Source organism: Triticum dicoccoides, chromosome 7B, assembly GCF_002162155.2.
Source record: "Triticum dicoccoides isolate Atlit2015 ecotype Zavitan chromosome 7B, WEW_v2.0, whole genome shotgun sequence".
NCBI classification, from domain to species: domain Eukaryota; kingdom Viridiplantae; phylum Streptophyta; class Magnoliopsida; order Poales; family Poaceae; genus Triticum; species Triticum dicoccoides.
This window is the reverse complement of record NC_041393.1, coordinates 288646916-288663678: the sequence shown is the minus strand read 5'-3', so window position 1 is coordinate 288663678 and position 16763 is coordinate 288646916. Positions and strand designations below refer to the sequence as shown.

Sequence of the window (16763 nt, the reverse complement as noted above, 5' to 3'; positions counted from 1 at the left end):
GACGCAAACACATGCCATGGATGTGGGGATGCAGGCGGTGGACGCGGCACCGCCGGTGAACGTGGGGAAGCCGGAAGCGTATGTGGTGACGCTGTCCGACAACGGCGCAGAGAACGCGGCCACGTATGCAGTGACGTTGCCTGCCGTTGGTGGACACAAAGAAGCAGGGCACAACCCCTTACCTCTGTCCACCATGCTCCTGACCGTTCTGGTGGCGCTACCTCCACCACCTTTCTCCCCGCATCTATCTCATCGAAGGCAGACAAGGGTGCTTGATACGAGAAGATTGAGATCGATTTGGATTTCTCGTATAGAAGAAAGAAGCGCGTGCACCTTTTTCCCTTTGATTTGGAGATGTGTTCTTTTTGCGAGGAAAGGGAGGCGATGCGCCCGTGGTGTTGCGGAAGGTTATTTTGGTCGAGAGAAGTGTCTAGGGAGTAATACACACCACAAACTGGAATATTCCTAAAAAACTTGTACGCACTAGATATTGGAATGGAGGGAGTAGTTTCCTCTCTTGTCTCTATACCTTGTTACCCTTTGCTACCACCACCAACTTCTCCCCGCAGGAAGCTCTCCGGTCCTACAACCCCTCTAGGTCACGGAATAGCCCTACGAAGCAAGGGCTCTTCCAATTTGGTATAAGCCTCCATGTCTGGTCGTGGGGAAAAGGCCCACGACCAACAAGTGAACCAAGACGTTTCGCTCGAAGCTGTTGCACCTTGGGCGCAAGCTCTTGCAACCATCTAGCAGCACGAGCGAGCACTTGTAGCCACCCGGGAGCAACTTCCCTACATGTTCACTCGGATGGTGAAGTACGAGATCCGGCCTTCCCCAACACTATACAACACGCTAGCCTCGCAGCCACGGGCATCATGGGCCAAGCCTGTAACACCTCCTCCACCTCTTGCATGGCCTGCCACCTAGATCAGCCACCTAGATCAGATGCTTTTCCTACGCCACCAACCATTACCATTTGCTACCCCCACACTTACCCACCACCAATTATAACGCCCGTTGCTCAATTCATTACCACACCTTACCCACATGTCGAACCTGCCTCTATTTTGGTGCTGGCCAAGTTTGCTATATTGGAGTTTCCCCCGTTTGATGGCAAAGAAGATCCTCTCGTTTGGCTGATTCAATGTGATGTGGCTTGCGTCCTTCCATGTGACATGTGATGCCCACCTTTGGTACTACTAGTACACGGAAGCGAAGGATGGCCTCCATGGGACTTGTTCAAGAAGCTCTGCACCACAAAATTTGGTCCACCCTAACAACAAGCTGGGTGCGGTCTCTTGTTGCCCGTTCAACCAGTCAGTCATCTGCTACAACTAATGCTTCTCCCACCTTCCGCACTCCGTCGCCTCCACAACTGGATGGAACTGGAGTTGAGTTGTTCATGATGGGGGCGCGAGCCCATACGCACCTACTTGGAACACTCCTATCCAACTGTTCTGGATGAGGCGATCAGCCTCACACTTGCTTAGTGCTTGCTTATGAGCGCACTCACCCTACGGCTACCCTTACCCCTCAAGCTTGCTCTTCCTGCAGAGCATGCACATGCCCGTATGCACCCCATGGCCAAGTCAGGTCTAGGGGTACCTAGCAACTTCTACGACACCTACCATGACATCTTCATCTTTTGACTGAATTCGTCCATAGAGATTGCCGAACGCCGCAAGCAAGACCTTTGTTTCAGTTGCGATGACTAGTTTGCGCCTGGTCATCGTTGTGCTCACTGATCAACTCTTTAGTATTGAGGTCTTCGACTTGTATGCTGACACCAATGACTTTATCGAGGAGTATGTTGAAGAGTTCCATGTGTCTGGCCACACATGTCAAGGCACTTACAGGTTTATGGAGCATTCACGCGACCAACACCATCAATATCACCTTTTAAGAGCTTAAAGCGTAAGGCGAGGCGACGCCTTAGACACACACTTCCATTAGGAGATTTAACAGCTAGCATTATAAAAAATGTACATTGGAGTAAAACTTTCCTTCGGCCATAACCCATACTTCCAAGCTGGATCGTTGGATGTAGCTCTTCTCCTAGGGTCATTGAACAGATCATGATCTGTACCAGCCACAAGATCCATCACAGCAGTCACACTTGGCTAAAGCAGCAACACCAAGAGAAGGGCCATCAGCCGCGAGAGGAAAGAAAAGAGCCAGTCAGCCGAGCAACCAGATCAAACATGGGACGGAGAGAAGTGATGGTGGGGTTACGGCCTTGTGGGTGGAGAAGCAGATTGGTGAGGAAACATGCCGAGGAGAAGCCAGCAGATGCAGATGAGAAAAGCAAAGGTGGGGAAGAAAAGGCGGGCAGAAGTGAGAGAGAGAGAGGACAAGAGAGAAGCCACACCTTGTAGTTGCTGGGGGAGTGCTCCGTGCCTACGCCAGAGATGATGGGGAGACTGGTGAGCAGGCCGTCGGATCTTCACTCTTTATTCGTCTGCCGCTGCCAAGATCCATGGAGAGAGCCATCCCTCCCAAGCGTAAACTGTACACTGGTTTTATTCTCTCCCTTCTCTCTTACCGTTTTGCGCGTGAGACATCTGTTTCCCCTGCGAGACATTTGCTCCCGCTTGGAGCTCTGCTCACCCTGCCCGAGAAGCCCCCACGACGTTTGATTTGGTCCAAAGCGTTGCCTTGCGCACCTAGTCCGACGCTCGAGATGCCTCAATGCTTAAGGTGCCTTTGGAAGTTGTCAAAGGCGAGTCTGACGATGGCAGGGCACCTTGACGCCAAATCATCTTCGCCTAAGCGACGCCTTATTAACAATGGACACCGCACAATTGGACGTGTCTATCGGGAAATCTACTTACACTACACTTATGGACGTGGGATCAACACAATTTCTTTGACGAAGGTACCTTGGCACGAGTAAGCTTATCCGCTATTGCTCTGCCCAGTTTTAGGGTAATGTGGCCAACAATTACCAGGTGGCTAGTAAAGGTGTTCACCGTGCGGCAAGGTTTTTAAGGTGTCGGTATATCGTCGCTATAGCGACGATATAACGTTGTGGCATGGTCCCAGCCCATGGCGTCCAGGCTCGCAATATGTTTGGCCTGTGGCGGGAGAGAGATGGAGAGAGGCGGCCATGGCGGGGAAAATTAGCCGCGTACCTCGTCCTCTCCGGCGGCTGAGGACGGAGAGCCGAGGAGTGTGGTGGATGAGGTGTGACAGGGAGAGGGAGGAGAGGAGCAGCACGACGTGGGGAGGTGGGGGAGCGCCGGCCAGCCATGGTCGAGGTGGTCGGTGTCGCCGGTGTAGAGGGAGGGTGTGCAGGCCGGCTGGATCGAGTGGCGGAGGGACGTCTGGGTCTGGATCGTGAGGAGAGGGAGATATTTGGGGTGGGGGAGAGAGATCGACAAGATGCAGGGGGTGGCGGCGCGGTGCTAGGTCAGGGCCTTTCCCTGGCTCGATATGAGCCCAAAGGGCTGAAACATATACTGCTAGGGAAATAAGCATGATGTCCCTTATACAACGGGGTATATACACAGTGCACTATATACATCTAGTAGTAGTGTACAACTTATATAGATTGCAGATTTAGATTATGCTTATGAAGCTGTGATTTAATTTGCTATCATTCGCCATAAGGTTGTGTCTATGATGTCGCCACACCATACGCCATAAGCGCTATAATGTTGTGAAGGGGGTCGGTCGCCATAAAACATGTTACGCCATAAAAACATTGCCAGGCGGGGCCCCTACTCATGGGGATCAACAATTGATGGCAGATTGCTTTGCAATTCTGTTAGGTGGCTTTGACATCGATCTTGGTGTTGGTTGGTTGCTAAACTTAGACCAAAATTATAGGACTTTGATAACATTGCAGGGTCCATCAATTGCGGAGGTTTTCATGTGACATGGACAGGCTGGTCCATGCCACATTCTACGGCCACACACGCTTTGATGCGTGCTGAATTTGAGGATATTTTTCCCACACCCTCCTTCACATCACGACGCCCGAAGTTGATTTTTGCAGTGGCATTTTTTGATTTCGATGAGTTTGCAGTAGCTTTATCAAATTAACTCTCTATATATAGCTTTATTAATTCTAAATTGGTGGTTTGGAGAAAAGAAATTCAGTGCTGTTTAGATTATTATAGGTTACATGTTCGTGTTTGTAACTATTTGTATTTTTGTTACAGCCAAAGAGTTCGCCCGACAATTCATGATGTTATCACTTCAAAGATTAAATCATATGCTAGAGAGGCTTCAAAGTCCAACATAGATAAAGTTGCAAAAAGAACGGCATCGGATGTGTCACATTCACATGGAGCTGTCACCTGTTACCAACTACCTAAACAGAAAAAGAAGAATGAGGCATCGACATTGGCAACACAACTTGTTGCTAGTCCCATCTCTCCAGTTATGGCACCCACAGGAGATGCTCAGCATGCAGCTAGTCAGCTTCTTGGTTCAATATTTGAGTGTCTAGTAGGCATACTTGGTAAGCGCTCAGCTCAGATTCTTGCACTTTCAAAGCTAAATCCCGTGATTATGTATGTATGAAAAAGTTCTTCACTTGGCAGAGAACCATATTACTGTTGGAGAGCTCCTTGAACAAAAATCATCAACTGACGTTGACAGTGTAAACACACCTCATGTGGCAAATGGGGACACAAGCTGGAATCCAGATTCTGAATACTCCCAACCTACTGGTGGTTTTAGTGTTGCATTCTCTCTGTCAGTTGTTCAGGTAGCCATAAATTTTCTGTTATATTAAATTATGATTTTTTGCTTCTGTCATCCATTTCTAGTATTTTCCATTTTTTCTCTATTTCAATGTAACGCCATGTGTTCCTTTCCTGCTGTGGAATACAAATAATATGCTTTATCCTTTGAAACGGTATTAAGAAATTGTATAACATGTGAATTTGTTATTTTTGTGGTGGACTATCACAGTCGTTCTCCCTTGTTCAGTGAAATGGGTAGTTGTACTACTGCAATACTCTTTCATGTTTTGGTGTCTTCTATTTCTCCTACCATCTTCCCCTTTTTTTGCTAGAGCGAGTGCCAGCAACTTCTGTGTGAAATTTTGCGGGCAACTCCAGAAGCTGCTACTGCAGATGCAGCTGTTCAGACAGCTAGGCTTGCAAATAAGGACCCAGTGAAGGAAAAGAGGCAAGTCTTCACCCATTGATGCCTACATCATGTTTTTCTATTTGTTTATTACATATACATATTCAGTTAAGCATTGTAATTAAGCCAGTAACTTGGCAATCCCTTGAACAATGGCCGACAATTCTATATTAGCTCAATGTCCGGTGCAACTGGAGTTACTCTCCATTTCCGTATACACGTAAATCCTTTGTCTTGCTTGGCACTAGTGGTTTTAGGGAAGGGATTTGGTGAACCCCTTATCCCCACCCAATCCCCTAGTACTTGTTTGTCTTGATGAAGTCAAGTATTAAAAATCATATTTTATGGCTGCTGCCAGAGAGCTACTACAGCATAAACATGCTAACTACTACTCTAAGCACAAGCTAGCACAATAAAGATATAATCTTTACATGGCATATGGATAAATGTTCTAATGCAAATAGCACAAGATGGACTTGTCATTGGAGTTTGTAAATAGCACAAGATAAATCGGATCCAAAACAGTGCCCAATCACAGCCGAGCCCTATATCTAAGCCATTCATGTGTGTGGAGATGTGTGCTAGGCACTGTATAAGAGGTTTTATTGGTGATGTATATTTCTTTTCTGTTCTTTGAAAGTTACCATGCTGTGCAATGAAAAATTATTCCCACCTAAGCCCTCGAATGAAAACTTTCTTTTTTTAGGCTGCATATAAATTTTGTGTGAAGTCAAACTTGTAAAGTTTGACCAACTTCATAGTAAAAACATGAAATTAGGTTTTCATACTATATAACTTTAGTATTGTAGATGTTGATATTTTTAGAGAATGGTGTTTTGGAGGCCGAGCTCCATGGAGGCCTTTATTTTTGAAAAATTCAAATTGAAACTTTTATGTTTCAAAAAATTCTGAAAAACAATATGCATGTATGTAAGGTTGTATCCCACATGTGTGTAAAATTTCATGATGAAATATGTTGAAATGCGACCTGTACAAAAAAGACAAATTCATGGCCTGGGAGGATGAATAGTATCATGCGTTAAACAGCCCCAGATTTGTCTTTTTTGCACAGCCCTCATTTCAACGTGTTTTGCCCTGAAAATTTACACACATGTGTTATGCCTTCATGTATGTCTGTATTTTTTAGATTTTTTTGAAATGTGAAAATATGAATTTTGATGAAATTTGAATTTTGAATCTGGAGGCCTCCAGTGAGCTCAGTCACCAAAGGCAATTTCTGATATTTTTAAAAGTATAATTTTGGTCAAACTTTGTGTAGTTTGACTTCAAGCAAATCTTATATGTGGAGTAAAAAGAAACGGAGGGAGTATTTCTTTGACCTCTTAGGTTTGCTTCTCTTTTTACGTCTCTAATTGCTAAACTTTCTTACGTCAGGGATGGATCAGAAGGCCTTTCTTTTGCTTTTCGCGTTACAGATGCAGCAATCTCTGCGCAAAATGAAGGTATGTTCTAACCATATTAATATGTATCATACGGACTCGATGATGTTTCCATCATGCTACATGTCTTTTTCTATTATTTGTAGATGTTACTCTGCTTGCTTTTGCATTTTGGACATTGTTCATGCACGTTAGGTCGTCAGCTAATTACTGCGTTTGCATGGTTTTGCATTCTCTGTTCTATTGTATATGTGCCATGTAATGAGTATGTTCAATTCTGATCTATTTCGATCAATGTCATAGGTCAAGGATGGAGAAGAAACCCAGCTGTACCCCAAGAAGGGTATGGAACAGCAAGCATCATACCTGATCAAGGGATTTTCCTAGCTGCATCAGTTTACCGTCCTGTCTTTGAGGTAACCTGGCACATACTTCCCTTGTAACTCGTACGATCTTATGACGGTTTGATTACTTGGTTCATGATGATATTTATTCTATTTTGCAGTTTATGAATAAAATAGGATTGATGCTTCCTCGAAAGTACTCACAACTTGGGTAATGTGCTAAATTTAATTTTGATTCTGATTCATTTGTGAAATTGTGCACCTGTACTCCTACAGTTACTATTCAGTGTGTACCTTAATGCTGTCTAATAACTTGAGTTATATAGGTTCATTGATGATATGTGGTGTAATGTGTGTGTTTATCATCCCATGTTTCTGACGCCAGCCTTCTTTTTCCCCAGACAGTAGACTTAGTAGTATCTACTCCCTCCGTTCCTAAATATAACCTTTTAAGAGATTCCGCTATAGACTACATACGGAGCAAAATGAGTTAACTTATACTTTAAAAGACGTCTATATACATCCGAATGTAGTCTCTATAGTGGAATCTCTAAAAAGACTTATATTGAGGAATGGAGGGAGTATAAGTAGAGACGAACTTTATGATGTTATTTCTGAATGTTCCTTAGCTTGTATTTAAAGATGTCACAAGCTTAGGCCTTGCCTACCGAGTTATGTTGAAGTTCTTTCCGAGATAAGCTTGACAGATCCATTTGCACCACTAATTTCGAGGCAGCTTACTGTAGATCATCATGCTTGGTCATGCGAAGAAACTCCCCTAAAAGGAACCCTTATATGATTTGCTGGCGAATTTTCTCTCTCTATAAGGACCCGATTCGCCTGGCTTACTTGGCTTACCAGGCTTGTCATGGGACAACACCATCTAAAAGAAGGCTCTATTGGACTTTGAGCAATTTATTTTCTTTCGTGATATAAAGAGTTTGTAGTTTGTACAAGCCCTAATAGGACCACACCCGAAGTTACAAGGCAACACAACTAAGAGGTAGGCGCTGCCATTTCTGGAAGCAAAGCCACCAAATCTCTCCTGCCTGCCATCGTCCATTGCGTAGTTTTGCCTTGATCGCTCAAGAAATTGAGATAGGTAGAGCTGAGCGTTGTCAAAGATTATTGCCTTCTGATGCTTCCAAATGCACCATGCCACCAACATGATGATCGAGGACATGCCTTTTCGTATCGGTGCAGGGATGGAGACAGTTCTGTCACCATTCCACGAAGACATCCCTGTAGCAGGGGGTGTGCCGTCGATCGGATCCATGAAAGCACCTCGTGCCATACCATGCGCGGGAAGTGATAACCAATGAGGTGGGCCATCGTCTCCTCCAATTGTTCACAGATCACGCATGAAGGTGTGTGCTGCAAGCCTCGACGCGCCAACCGCTTGGCATGCCAACAACTGTCCTGGGAAGCTAGCGAATGAAGAACTTGACTCATGGGAGAGATCAAGCCTTGCAGTTCAGCTTCCAACAATTTGCCTGATGGGGGAGTATCGTCGTACAACGCCAAAGGAGGGCATTGTCCGGGACACTCGACCCTTCCAGGCAGAGGGACCTACACGCCCTTATGCAGTTAATGTGGTAGTGGCTGCCATTTGCTGACGCCTTGCCGTCCTAGAGGAAGCCTCTCAATATCTTGTCAACATGGATCCGGGTCTTGTTCATCTCCAGCACAACTAGCCAGTGCAATGGTATGGCAGGCAGGTCCGACTTGACCAAAGTGAGGTGTCCCTCTTTCGTCATCATGGACACTCTCCAAGTGGGGAGACGATCAACGATTCCATGAACCAAGGGCTGCAGTGCCTTGCTTGAGGGCTTTCGGAGTAATGGGGAATCGAGGTACTTGATCGGGAAGGGAGCTAACGAACACTCCATAACTGATGCAGCCTCTAGGGCCTCCCCCTCTGATCACCAATAGGGGACACCGGGCACATTGCGAAGTTGGTATGCGACCCCGATGCTCGCCCAAAGAGCGCAAGCAAGCTGCGCAGAGTGGACAACTCCTCCCTATCCCGGTGACAGAAGGTGACAACATCGTCTGCGTAAAGCGAGATGGTAGTCATTAGGCCGCCGGGCGCGAGGCAACGGAACTGTCCAAACTCTCTGGCCCTAGCGAACAACCTTTGTGCTCGCGTGCTACTAGAGGATAGGAGAATGACAATCCACTCATAGAAGAGAGGGCAAAATAGGGGTTGCCCCAATGAAGGTCGTAGTCGAGCTAGTTGAGGGCCTTGGGATTGAGTGGAGCCCCGTTGTGGGGTCATCGATCTAAGTAGGTGGATCTCTGCTGGGTTGCGCATTGTTGTCAAACTGGAGGGTTGGCCAATGGATGGTTCATAGACCGAGGCGTCTGTCCGCTCGACACCCAACGTCGAAGCCGCTGGACAATGGACTGTTGCAGACGTTCCAACATCTTGCGCGACTTTGAGTGGGCTAGCTGCGGCATCCTCCACATGCACCGATCGGTCAAGGGGAAGCGGAATAGGGAGATTGGGTCAAAGGGGGTCTCCAATGTAGATGGGGTGACCCCTGTTGCGCCATCAACATTGTAAGCCGCGTGATCGGATCCCTGCATCATGCGACTAGAACCCCCCCCCCCCCTCACTATCGACGCTCAGCCTCGGATAGCCGTTCTGATGACCCTCCCTCCTACAAAGGCAACTGCACCATTGCCCTTCCAAAGGAGTCGAAGATGTCACCCTCAGCCCTGCGAGTTGTCCATCCGAGCAACAACATGCTTGGTGGCGATCCCTTCTGCAGGGTCCCCGCAAGGAGTGTCGAGGACACGACCATCATGCCTCTCACGCCACTTACGACCACCTGTCACCTATGAGCTTTTCCTTTTTTGACTGAGACCATGCCCACCGAGAGGGTGGCGAAGTCAGCCACACCGCTACCCGTCTCAGGCAGGACCCATTTGGTCTTGCGTTTGAGGGGCCTAGAGCAGAGGCGATGCCGCGTGCCGACGACAATGAGTCCGCCTTGCTCGGTGCATATTCAAACCCGTGTCATGGGCCATCTCGACACACTTCCTTCGATGCCGATAGCATCTCGACACACTTCTTTCGATGCCGATAGCATCAGTGGCTGCGCGCAGCGTGCGGTGATAGTCCATGCTTGACCTCGAGGGGCCCATTTGGTCTTGTGTTGGAGGGGCCCAGAGTGGTGTCGCATGCCGACGGCAGTGAGTCCAGCTTGCTCGGCGCATATTCAAACCTGTGTGTCATGGGCCATCCCGGCACACTTCCATTGGTGCCGATAGCATCAGTGGCTGCGCGCGGCGTGCAGTGACAGTCCATGCTTGACGTGGATGATGATGTGGTACAGGCGGGTCTTGACAGGCAGAACGATGAGTTCGAGCCGTCGACGGTTTGTCTTGTTCCACCATGTGAGTCTTTCTCCCTAGAGATTCTTGACGCATCCAGGCACTAAACTGTGAGCCGGATGATTGGCATGTTGGTGCGGGTACGAGTGGATAGGTCCAACCTCTCAATCCAGCATGACGGTGCAAGGATGGTCTCCGCCGCCGCCAGGCTCCATGAGTTGATCAAAATCCCTTATATGACGCCAGGGCACTGGCTGGCGAGTGGCGGTCGATTGCGCGCTGTAGGACCAAGGTGTCAATTGCAAACAAAAGATGGGGGTTTGGATGAAGCCGTCGAGGAGCACTAGGTCTCTATCCGCGCAGGCGGCAGAAGTATAGGAGGAAATCGGTTGCATCAGAGACATCAATGGCTGTAAAGTATTAGAAAGACTCTTGGTATTTTATTTATTGCTATATGCAATTTATGGAATCGATACACCATTTAATTGATATCCTCCAGCAAAATGAAACACATCATATGCATCCATCTTTTGGCTAGAGATATGGTATAAGAAATAGGCTATTAAGTAACTCTAAATGAATTATGGATACATCTGTATCCTTAACATACCGAAATGATTGCCATTATTCGTATCAAACCAATGGCGATTCCTACAAGCTAATTTTCTAATCAATGGTGGGCCAATAATGAATGTTGGAGCGCAGGGTCAAGGTTGGAGGCTGCAGTGGCAGCGTTTGAGAAGGTGCAGACGGGAGGGAGGCCTCACGACGTGGGCGTTTCTTCCCTTGCGATGTGCAGGCGCACCGCCATCCCTAACACCAGAGCACGACGGCAACAGAGGGTGCGCAGATGATTGGGCCAAGGAGTTATCGGAGTGTTTACACGCCTGCTCATCATCAGACGACGATGGGAGACGACGGTGGGGGATGAGGAAGGTGGTACTCCCCCAACATGTGCCCAGACTCCCCGCACCTTATGCAATGCGAGCCATTGGCGCAATTGGCCGGGTTGTGGCCTGGGTCTATGCAAAGCAGGCATTGCCCGTCGAATGCGGGGTTGTCTCCTTCATGCTTCGTAGTTGACCTCCGGTTGATGCCGTGAAGGCCAGATTGCGATGCTTGCGCCTGGGCTACTCCTAGACCATGTTGTCCTTAGCCTTGGCCGGGTCCTCCAGCTTGTTGAACCCACAGCCGGATTCCACGGGAGGACCTGATGGGCACACATAGACTCACCAACCGCCACCTCAGCGACGACCTTCCCTCTGACGACGTCGCGGTAGGCGCGCGGCTTCCCATCATCGGAGGAGACCAGGGAGCCGCACCAGCGATCCCGCGGTGGGCTCTTGTCGGACGGGGGCATGGGAGGGGGGGGGGGTGTACACCACCCTTAAACGATGGACTTATACAGTGAATGGCTTCTGTTAATTTCGTGCGTACCATTACCTAGAACTTGGCCAAAGGGTTACTGGGATTTTCTTATGGGACAACACCATCTAAAAGAAGGCTCTTAATTGACTTTTGACCTGTTTTTTCTTCTATAGCTCCCCTTTGTAGAGCAGTTGAAACTTGTAGGATGTCATTCAAGGTATTGATTACAAGTACCCGCCTATAGAGTAAAACAGTGGACTTGTATAGTGGATGCCTTCTGTTGACCTTGGAGATGCACCTCGGGTCGCTGGTCGTGGCGGCTTGGCTCTGGAGGAACTAGCTCTCTCTCACTCGTGCCTCTACTCATTCTAGCTGCTCACTACTCCCCTTCCTCTGTTCTTCCTCAACTAGGTCAACCCAATTGGCCTGGGACACTTGGGCCAGCAATACATGGGCCACACATCCAACACCCCCCCCTCAAGAGGGGTGACAGATATCTATCATTCCCATCTTGTGACACGCTAAGCTGCATTCTCTGGTTCCCAGTCCTTTAGCCAAGCAATCTGCAATTTGTTGCCCTGAGCTCTCATACACTATCTTGATAATCTCAGCATCCAGCTTTTCTTTGATAAAGAATCTTTCAATCTCCACATGTTTGGTTCTATCATGTTGAACCGGGTTGTTTGCTATATTAATTGCCGACTTGTTGTCACACCATATATCTTCAGCCCTTCTAATAGATTCCTTGTCCATAACAACTCACTCAGTCCCTGAGACATGGCTCTGTATTCAGCCTTTCAGCCCCTGCAGATTTGGAAACAACAGGTTGTTTCTTGCTTCTCCAAGACACTAGATTTCCTCTTACAAAGACACAATAGCCTGAAGTTGATCTCCTGTCATTTAGGCAGCTAGCCCAATCAGCATCACAATAACCATGTACAACAAGGTGTCCATAACTCTTGAACAATAGTCCTTTCCCAGGAGTACCTTTCGAGTGTGTGGTGAGCAATCTTCAAATTATTAAAAAAAATCTCAAGATTCTATGTACTGCCTCAAGATTTTTCTTCTAGGCTCATGCATGTATTTGATCACAACACTTACTGCAAATGTAATGTCTGGTCGTGTATGACACAGGTACAACAACCTCCCAACAAATATTTGATATCTCTCCTTATTCACTGGCTCTCCTGACTGAGCTGTCACTTTGTGGTTTTGATCAATTGGAGTTGATGCTGCCCGACATCCTAGCATCCCTACATCGCTTAGGAGATCTAAAGAATACTTCCTCTGTGATAGCGCAATCCCCTTGGCAGACCTGGCCACTTCTATGCCCGGGAAGTACAAATGTAATGTCTGGTCGTGTATGACACATGTACAACAACCTCCGTACAAATATTTGATATCTCTCCTTATTCACTGGCTCTCCTGACTGAGCTGTCACTTTGTGGTTTTGATCAATTGGAGTTGATGCTGCCCGACATCCTAGCATCCCTACATCGCTTAGGAGATCTAAAGTATACTTCCTCTGTGATAGCGCAATCCCCTTGGCAGACCTGGCCACTTCTATGCCCGAGTATTTGAGTCTGGCCCAGATCTTCGACTTCAAAGGCCTTACCCAAACACTCTTTCAGTCTTGCTATTTAACAGTGTATGAACCGTTGCGCTGCCCATACCCCATATTACATACAACATGTCTGAACTTGTCTCGGAGACAGTTTCAGACCATAAAGAGTTTTCTTTAACCTACATACCTTGCCAGCAGTCTCAGACGTAGAGAACCCCGGTGGGATCTCCATGTAGACCTCTTCCTATAGGTCCCCATGTAAGGGAGCATTCTTCACATCAAGTTGATGTAAGGACCACCCGAAATTTGCTGCACAGGAGATCAGGATTCTCACAGCATCTTTGCTACCGGAGCAATGGTCTCATCATAGTCAATGCCGTAGGTCTGGCTGTACCCCCTCGCCACAAGCCTTGCCTTGTATCTTTTAATCTTCCCTTCCGCATTCTGCTTCACAGTGTATACCCACTTGCAGCTGACTGCCTTCTTTCCTGTTGGAAGAGGTGTTAGTGTCCATGTCTTGTTCTTACTTAATGCCTCTAGCTCCTCTATGATAGTTGCTCTCCACTTTGGATCCACTTTTGCTGCCTTCCAATTAGTTGGAAGAGAACACCAGCTGAAGATAAGCAACAATTTTTTTGTGGGCTGGAGATAATGCTTCCTAGGAAACATAATTTCCAATACCATTGGCATCGAACCCATACTTTGGCTCTCGTATCCCTGCTTTTGCTCGGGTACCTTTTCTCAAAGCAATTGGCAAGTCCTTTGTATCAGATGAGCCTGCATTGCTACTCACCCTGAACATGATGTTGTCATCTTGACCTCATTCACCTTTTGACACCTATGAGAAGCATCACCTTGCTTCAGTGAATACACCTTTAGCTGCTCCTCTGGCTTTGCCGTCCACCTCGGTACACAACCGATCTGGGTGGGAGCACTGCCTGCCTGACTCGGCATCCCATTAGTCACAATCGGTCCTTCACTCGATGGTGTTATCATTTTCTGGGGCTGCTGCTCCCTTCTCTGTACATGAATATCACCCTCAATTGGTTGTTGCAGCACAAAATCAGCACCACCACCACTCTCCCCCTCTTGACCTATAATAGTAGATTGGGTATGGTCAAGACTTCCAAATAATCCGTTAAGATCGGTTTTCTCACCATAAAATGGTTTGGATTCCCTGTTCACAAATAATCCATGCTCACAAAGGTCCTCCGTTCAGGACTCCAATACTTGTAGCCGCGCTGCCCAGAAGAGTACCCAATGAAGATACACTTGACGGCATGTGGATCCAATTTGCCCACAAATAGCCTGTGATCCCTGACAAAGCAGACATAACCGAACAGCTTGGGAGGAACCACAAAATCATTCTTTCCCAGAAGTAACTCAGAACGTGACTTCATACCTAGTACTCTTGATGATGTGCGATTGATCAGGTGTGTCGCAGCCATCACAACTTCACTCCACAAGAATTTCGGCACATTCGTAGTAAACACCAGTGATCGACCGACCTCCAGGATATGGCCATTCTTCCTTTGTGCCACCCCATTCTGAGGAGTGTTCGGACATGAGGTTTGATGCAAAATCCCTTGCTCTGATAACAAGGTCCCAAACACTGTGTTAACATACTCAGTGCCATTATCACTTCTTATCACTTGTACCTGAACATTGAAGTGATTTTTCACATAGGCACAGAAAGGTTTGAAGCATTGGAAGTTTCATCCTTGTGACACATCAAATAGATCCATGTCGTACGTGAGTGGCAGTCAATAAAGGTCACAAAGTACTTTGCACCACTGACCGACACCACCGGGCTTGTCCAAACATCCGAGTGAACAAGCATGGATGGTGATATACTTCTAAGTCCCTTGCTCACATAAGACGCCCTCATGTGTTTTGCAAACTCACACACATCACATTTTATCTTGTTCTTATCTACTCCAAGGAGATATCCCATGGTGTATGCTCTTTGCGGATGATGTGGTGCTAGTTGACGATAGTCGGACGGGGGTAAATAGGAAGTTAGAGTTATGGAGACAAACCTTGGAATCGGAAGGGTTTAGGCTTAGTAGAACTAAAACCGAGTACATGATGTGCGGTTTCAGTACTACTAGGTGTGAGGAGGAGGAGGTTAGCCTTGATGGCCAGGTGGTACCTCAGAAGGACACCTTTCGGTACTTGGGGTCAATGCTGCAGGAGGATTGGGGTATTGATGAAGATGTGAACCATCGAATCAAAGCCGGGTGGATGAAGTGGCGCCAAGCTTCTGGCATTCTCTGTGACAAGAGAGTGCCACAAAAGCTAAAAGGCAAGTTCTACAGGACGGCGGTTCGACCCGCAATGTTGTATGGCGCTGAGTGTTGGCCGACTAAAAGGCGACATGTTCAACAGTTAGGTGTGGCGGAGATGCGTATGTTGAGATGGATGTGTGGCCACACAAGGAAGGATCGAGTCCGGAATGATGATATACGAGATAGAGTTGGGGTAGCACCAATTGAAGAGAAGCTTGTCCAACATCGTCTGAGATGGTTTGGGCATATTCAGCGCAGGCCTCCAGAAGCTCCAGTGCATAGTGGACGGCTGAAGCGTGCGGAGAATGTCAAGAGAGGGCGGGGTAGACCGAATTTGACATGGGAGGAGTCCGTTAAGAGAGACCTGAAGGATTGGAGTATTACCAAAGAGCTAGCTATGGACAGGGGTGTGTGGAAGCTTGCTATCCATGTGCCAGAGCCATGAGTTGGTTGCGAGATCTTATGGGTTTCACCTCTAGCCTACCCCAACTTGTTTGGGGCTAAAGGCTTTGTTGTTGTTGTTGAAACAGAAGTTTTTTCATTCGCCACATGGAAATGATATTAGCGGACCGAAAGCCTTCCCAATCATCTATGCTGTAGAGTACTTTTGAAATAGTAGAATCTTAGGTGACATTGATATATTTTTACACTTAAACTTTGTGCAGGAATGATGGCTTATTGGCTTTTGTGAACAACTTCTTGAAGGAGCACTTCTTGCCAGCAATATTTGTAGACTATAGAAAATGTGTTCAGCAGGCTATATCTAGTAAGTCAACTACTTCCCGCCAGTAGATAGCAAGTGTGATCTACTCTTTATCTATTGCTATGCTGCATGAAAGGTCTACAACATAAGTCGGTGAATCACCAATTTAAATATGAAAACCGATGTATTTTGTTGTGACCATGATGGAGATTCTGGTCAGAGATTGAGAAACTACTAGCAGCCAAAGAACAAGACAGCCTGTTATTTTGACCTTATAATTTTATACACATGTAGAGTTATTAGAATACATTTATTAGTTTGGGCATTCCACAACGAAAATTCATCTAAACTTGTCCAATAATTCACTTTAGTCACTGAACTTGGAATGGTCTTTTGTCTTTTACTGATTGGCATACGTATTTTCCTGATATGGCATAATTTGACCAAGTTTGGCCTAGATGAGTTGGGATGTTTCTCAAGGTTATTTTTGCAAAATCAGAAAAACTGAAGGGGAACAAGTTGACCAGTCAGGCTGCTTTGCGCTGCTCCTGTGAGAGATAGGAAAAGGCAGGTGTTCTGTAACACCCCCAGGCGGGCTCAACTGCGTCGCTTTCTTCGCCCCAACGTGGCGTACAAGCAGAAGCAACTTAGGATTGGAGC

The 16763-nt window shown here is 47.0% G+C and overlaps 1 protein-coding gene across 1 annotated transcript in view; it reads left to right on the top strand.

Moving 5' to 3' along the window:
- Positions 1–16763, top strand: part of LOC119338206 (exocyst complex component SEC8) — a 44245-nt gene that overhangs the window by 9334 nt on the left and 18148 nt on the right. The window contains exons 9-15 of the mRNA XM_037610512.1: positions 4164–4465; positions 4548–4714; positions 5024–5139; positions 6493–6560; positions 6801–6913; positions 7003–7052; positions 16066–16166. Of these exons, the coding sequence (XP_037466409.1) occupies positions 4164–4465; positions 4548–4714; positions 5024–5139; positions 6493–6560; positions 6801–6913; positions 7003–7052; positions 16066–16166 (917 nt within the window). The remainder of the gene's footprint in view (positions 1–4163; positions 4466–4547; positions 4715–5023; positions 5140–6492; positions 6561–6800; positions 6914–7002; positions 7053–16065; positions 16167–16763) is intronic.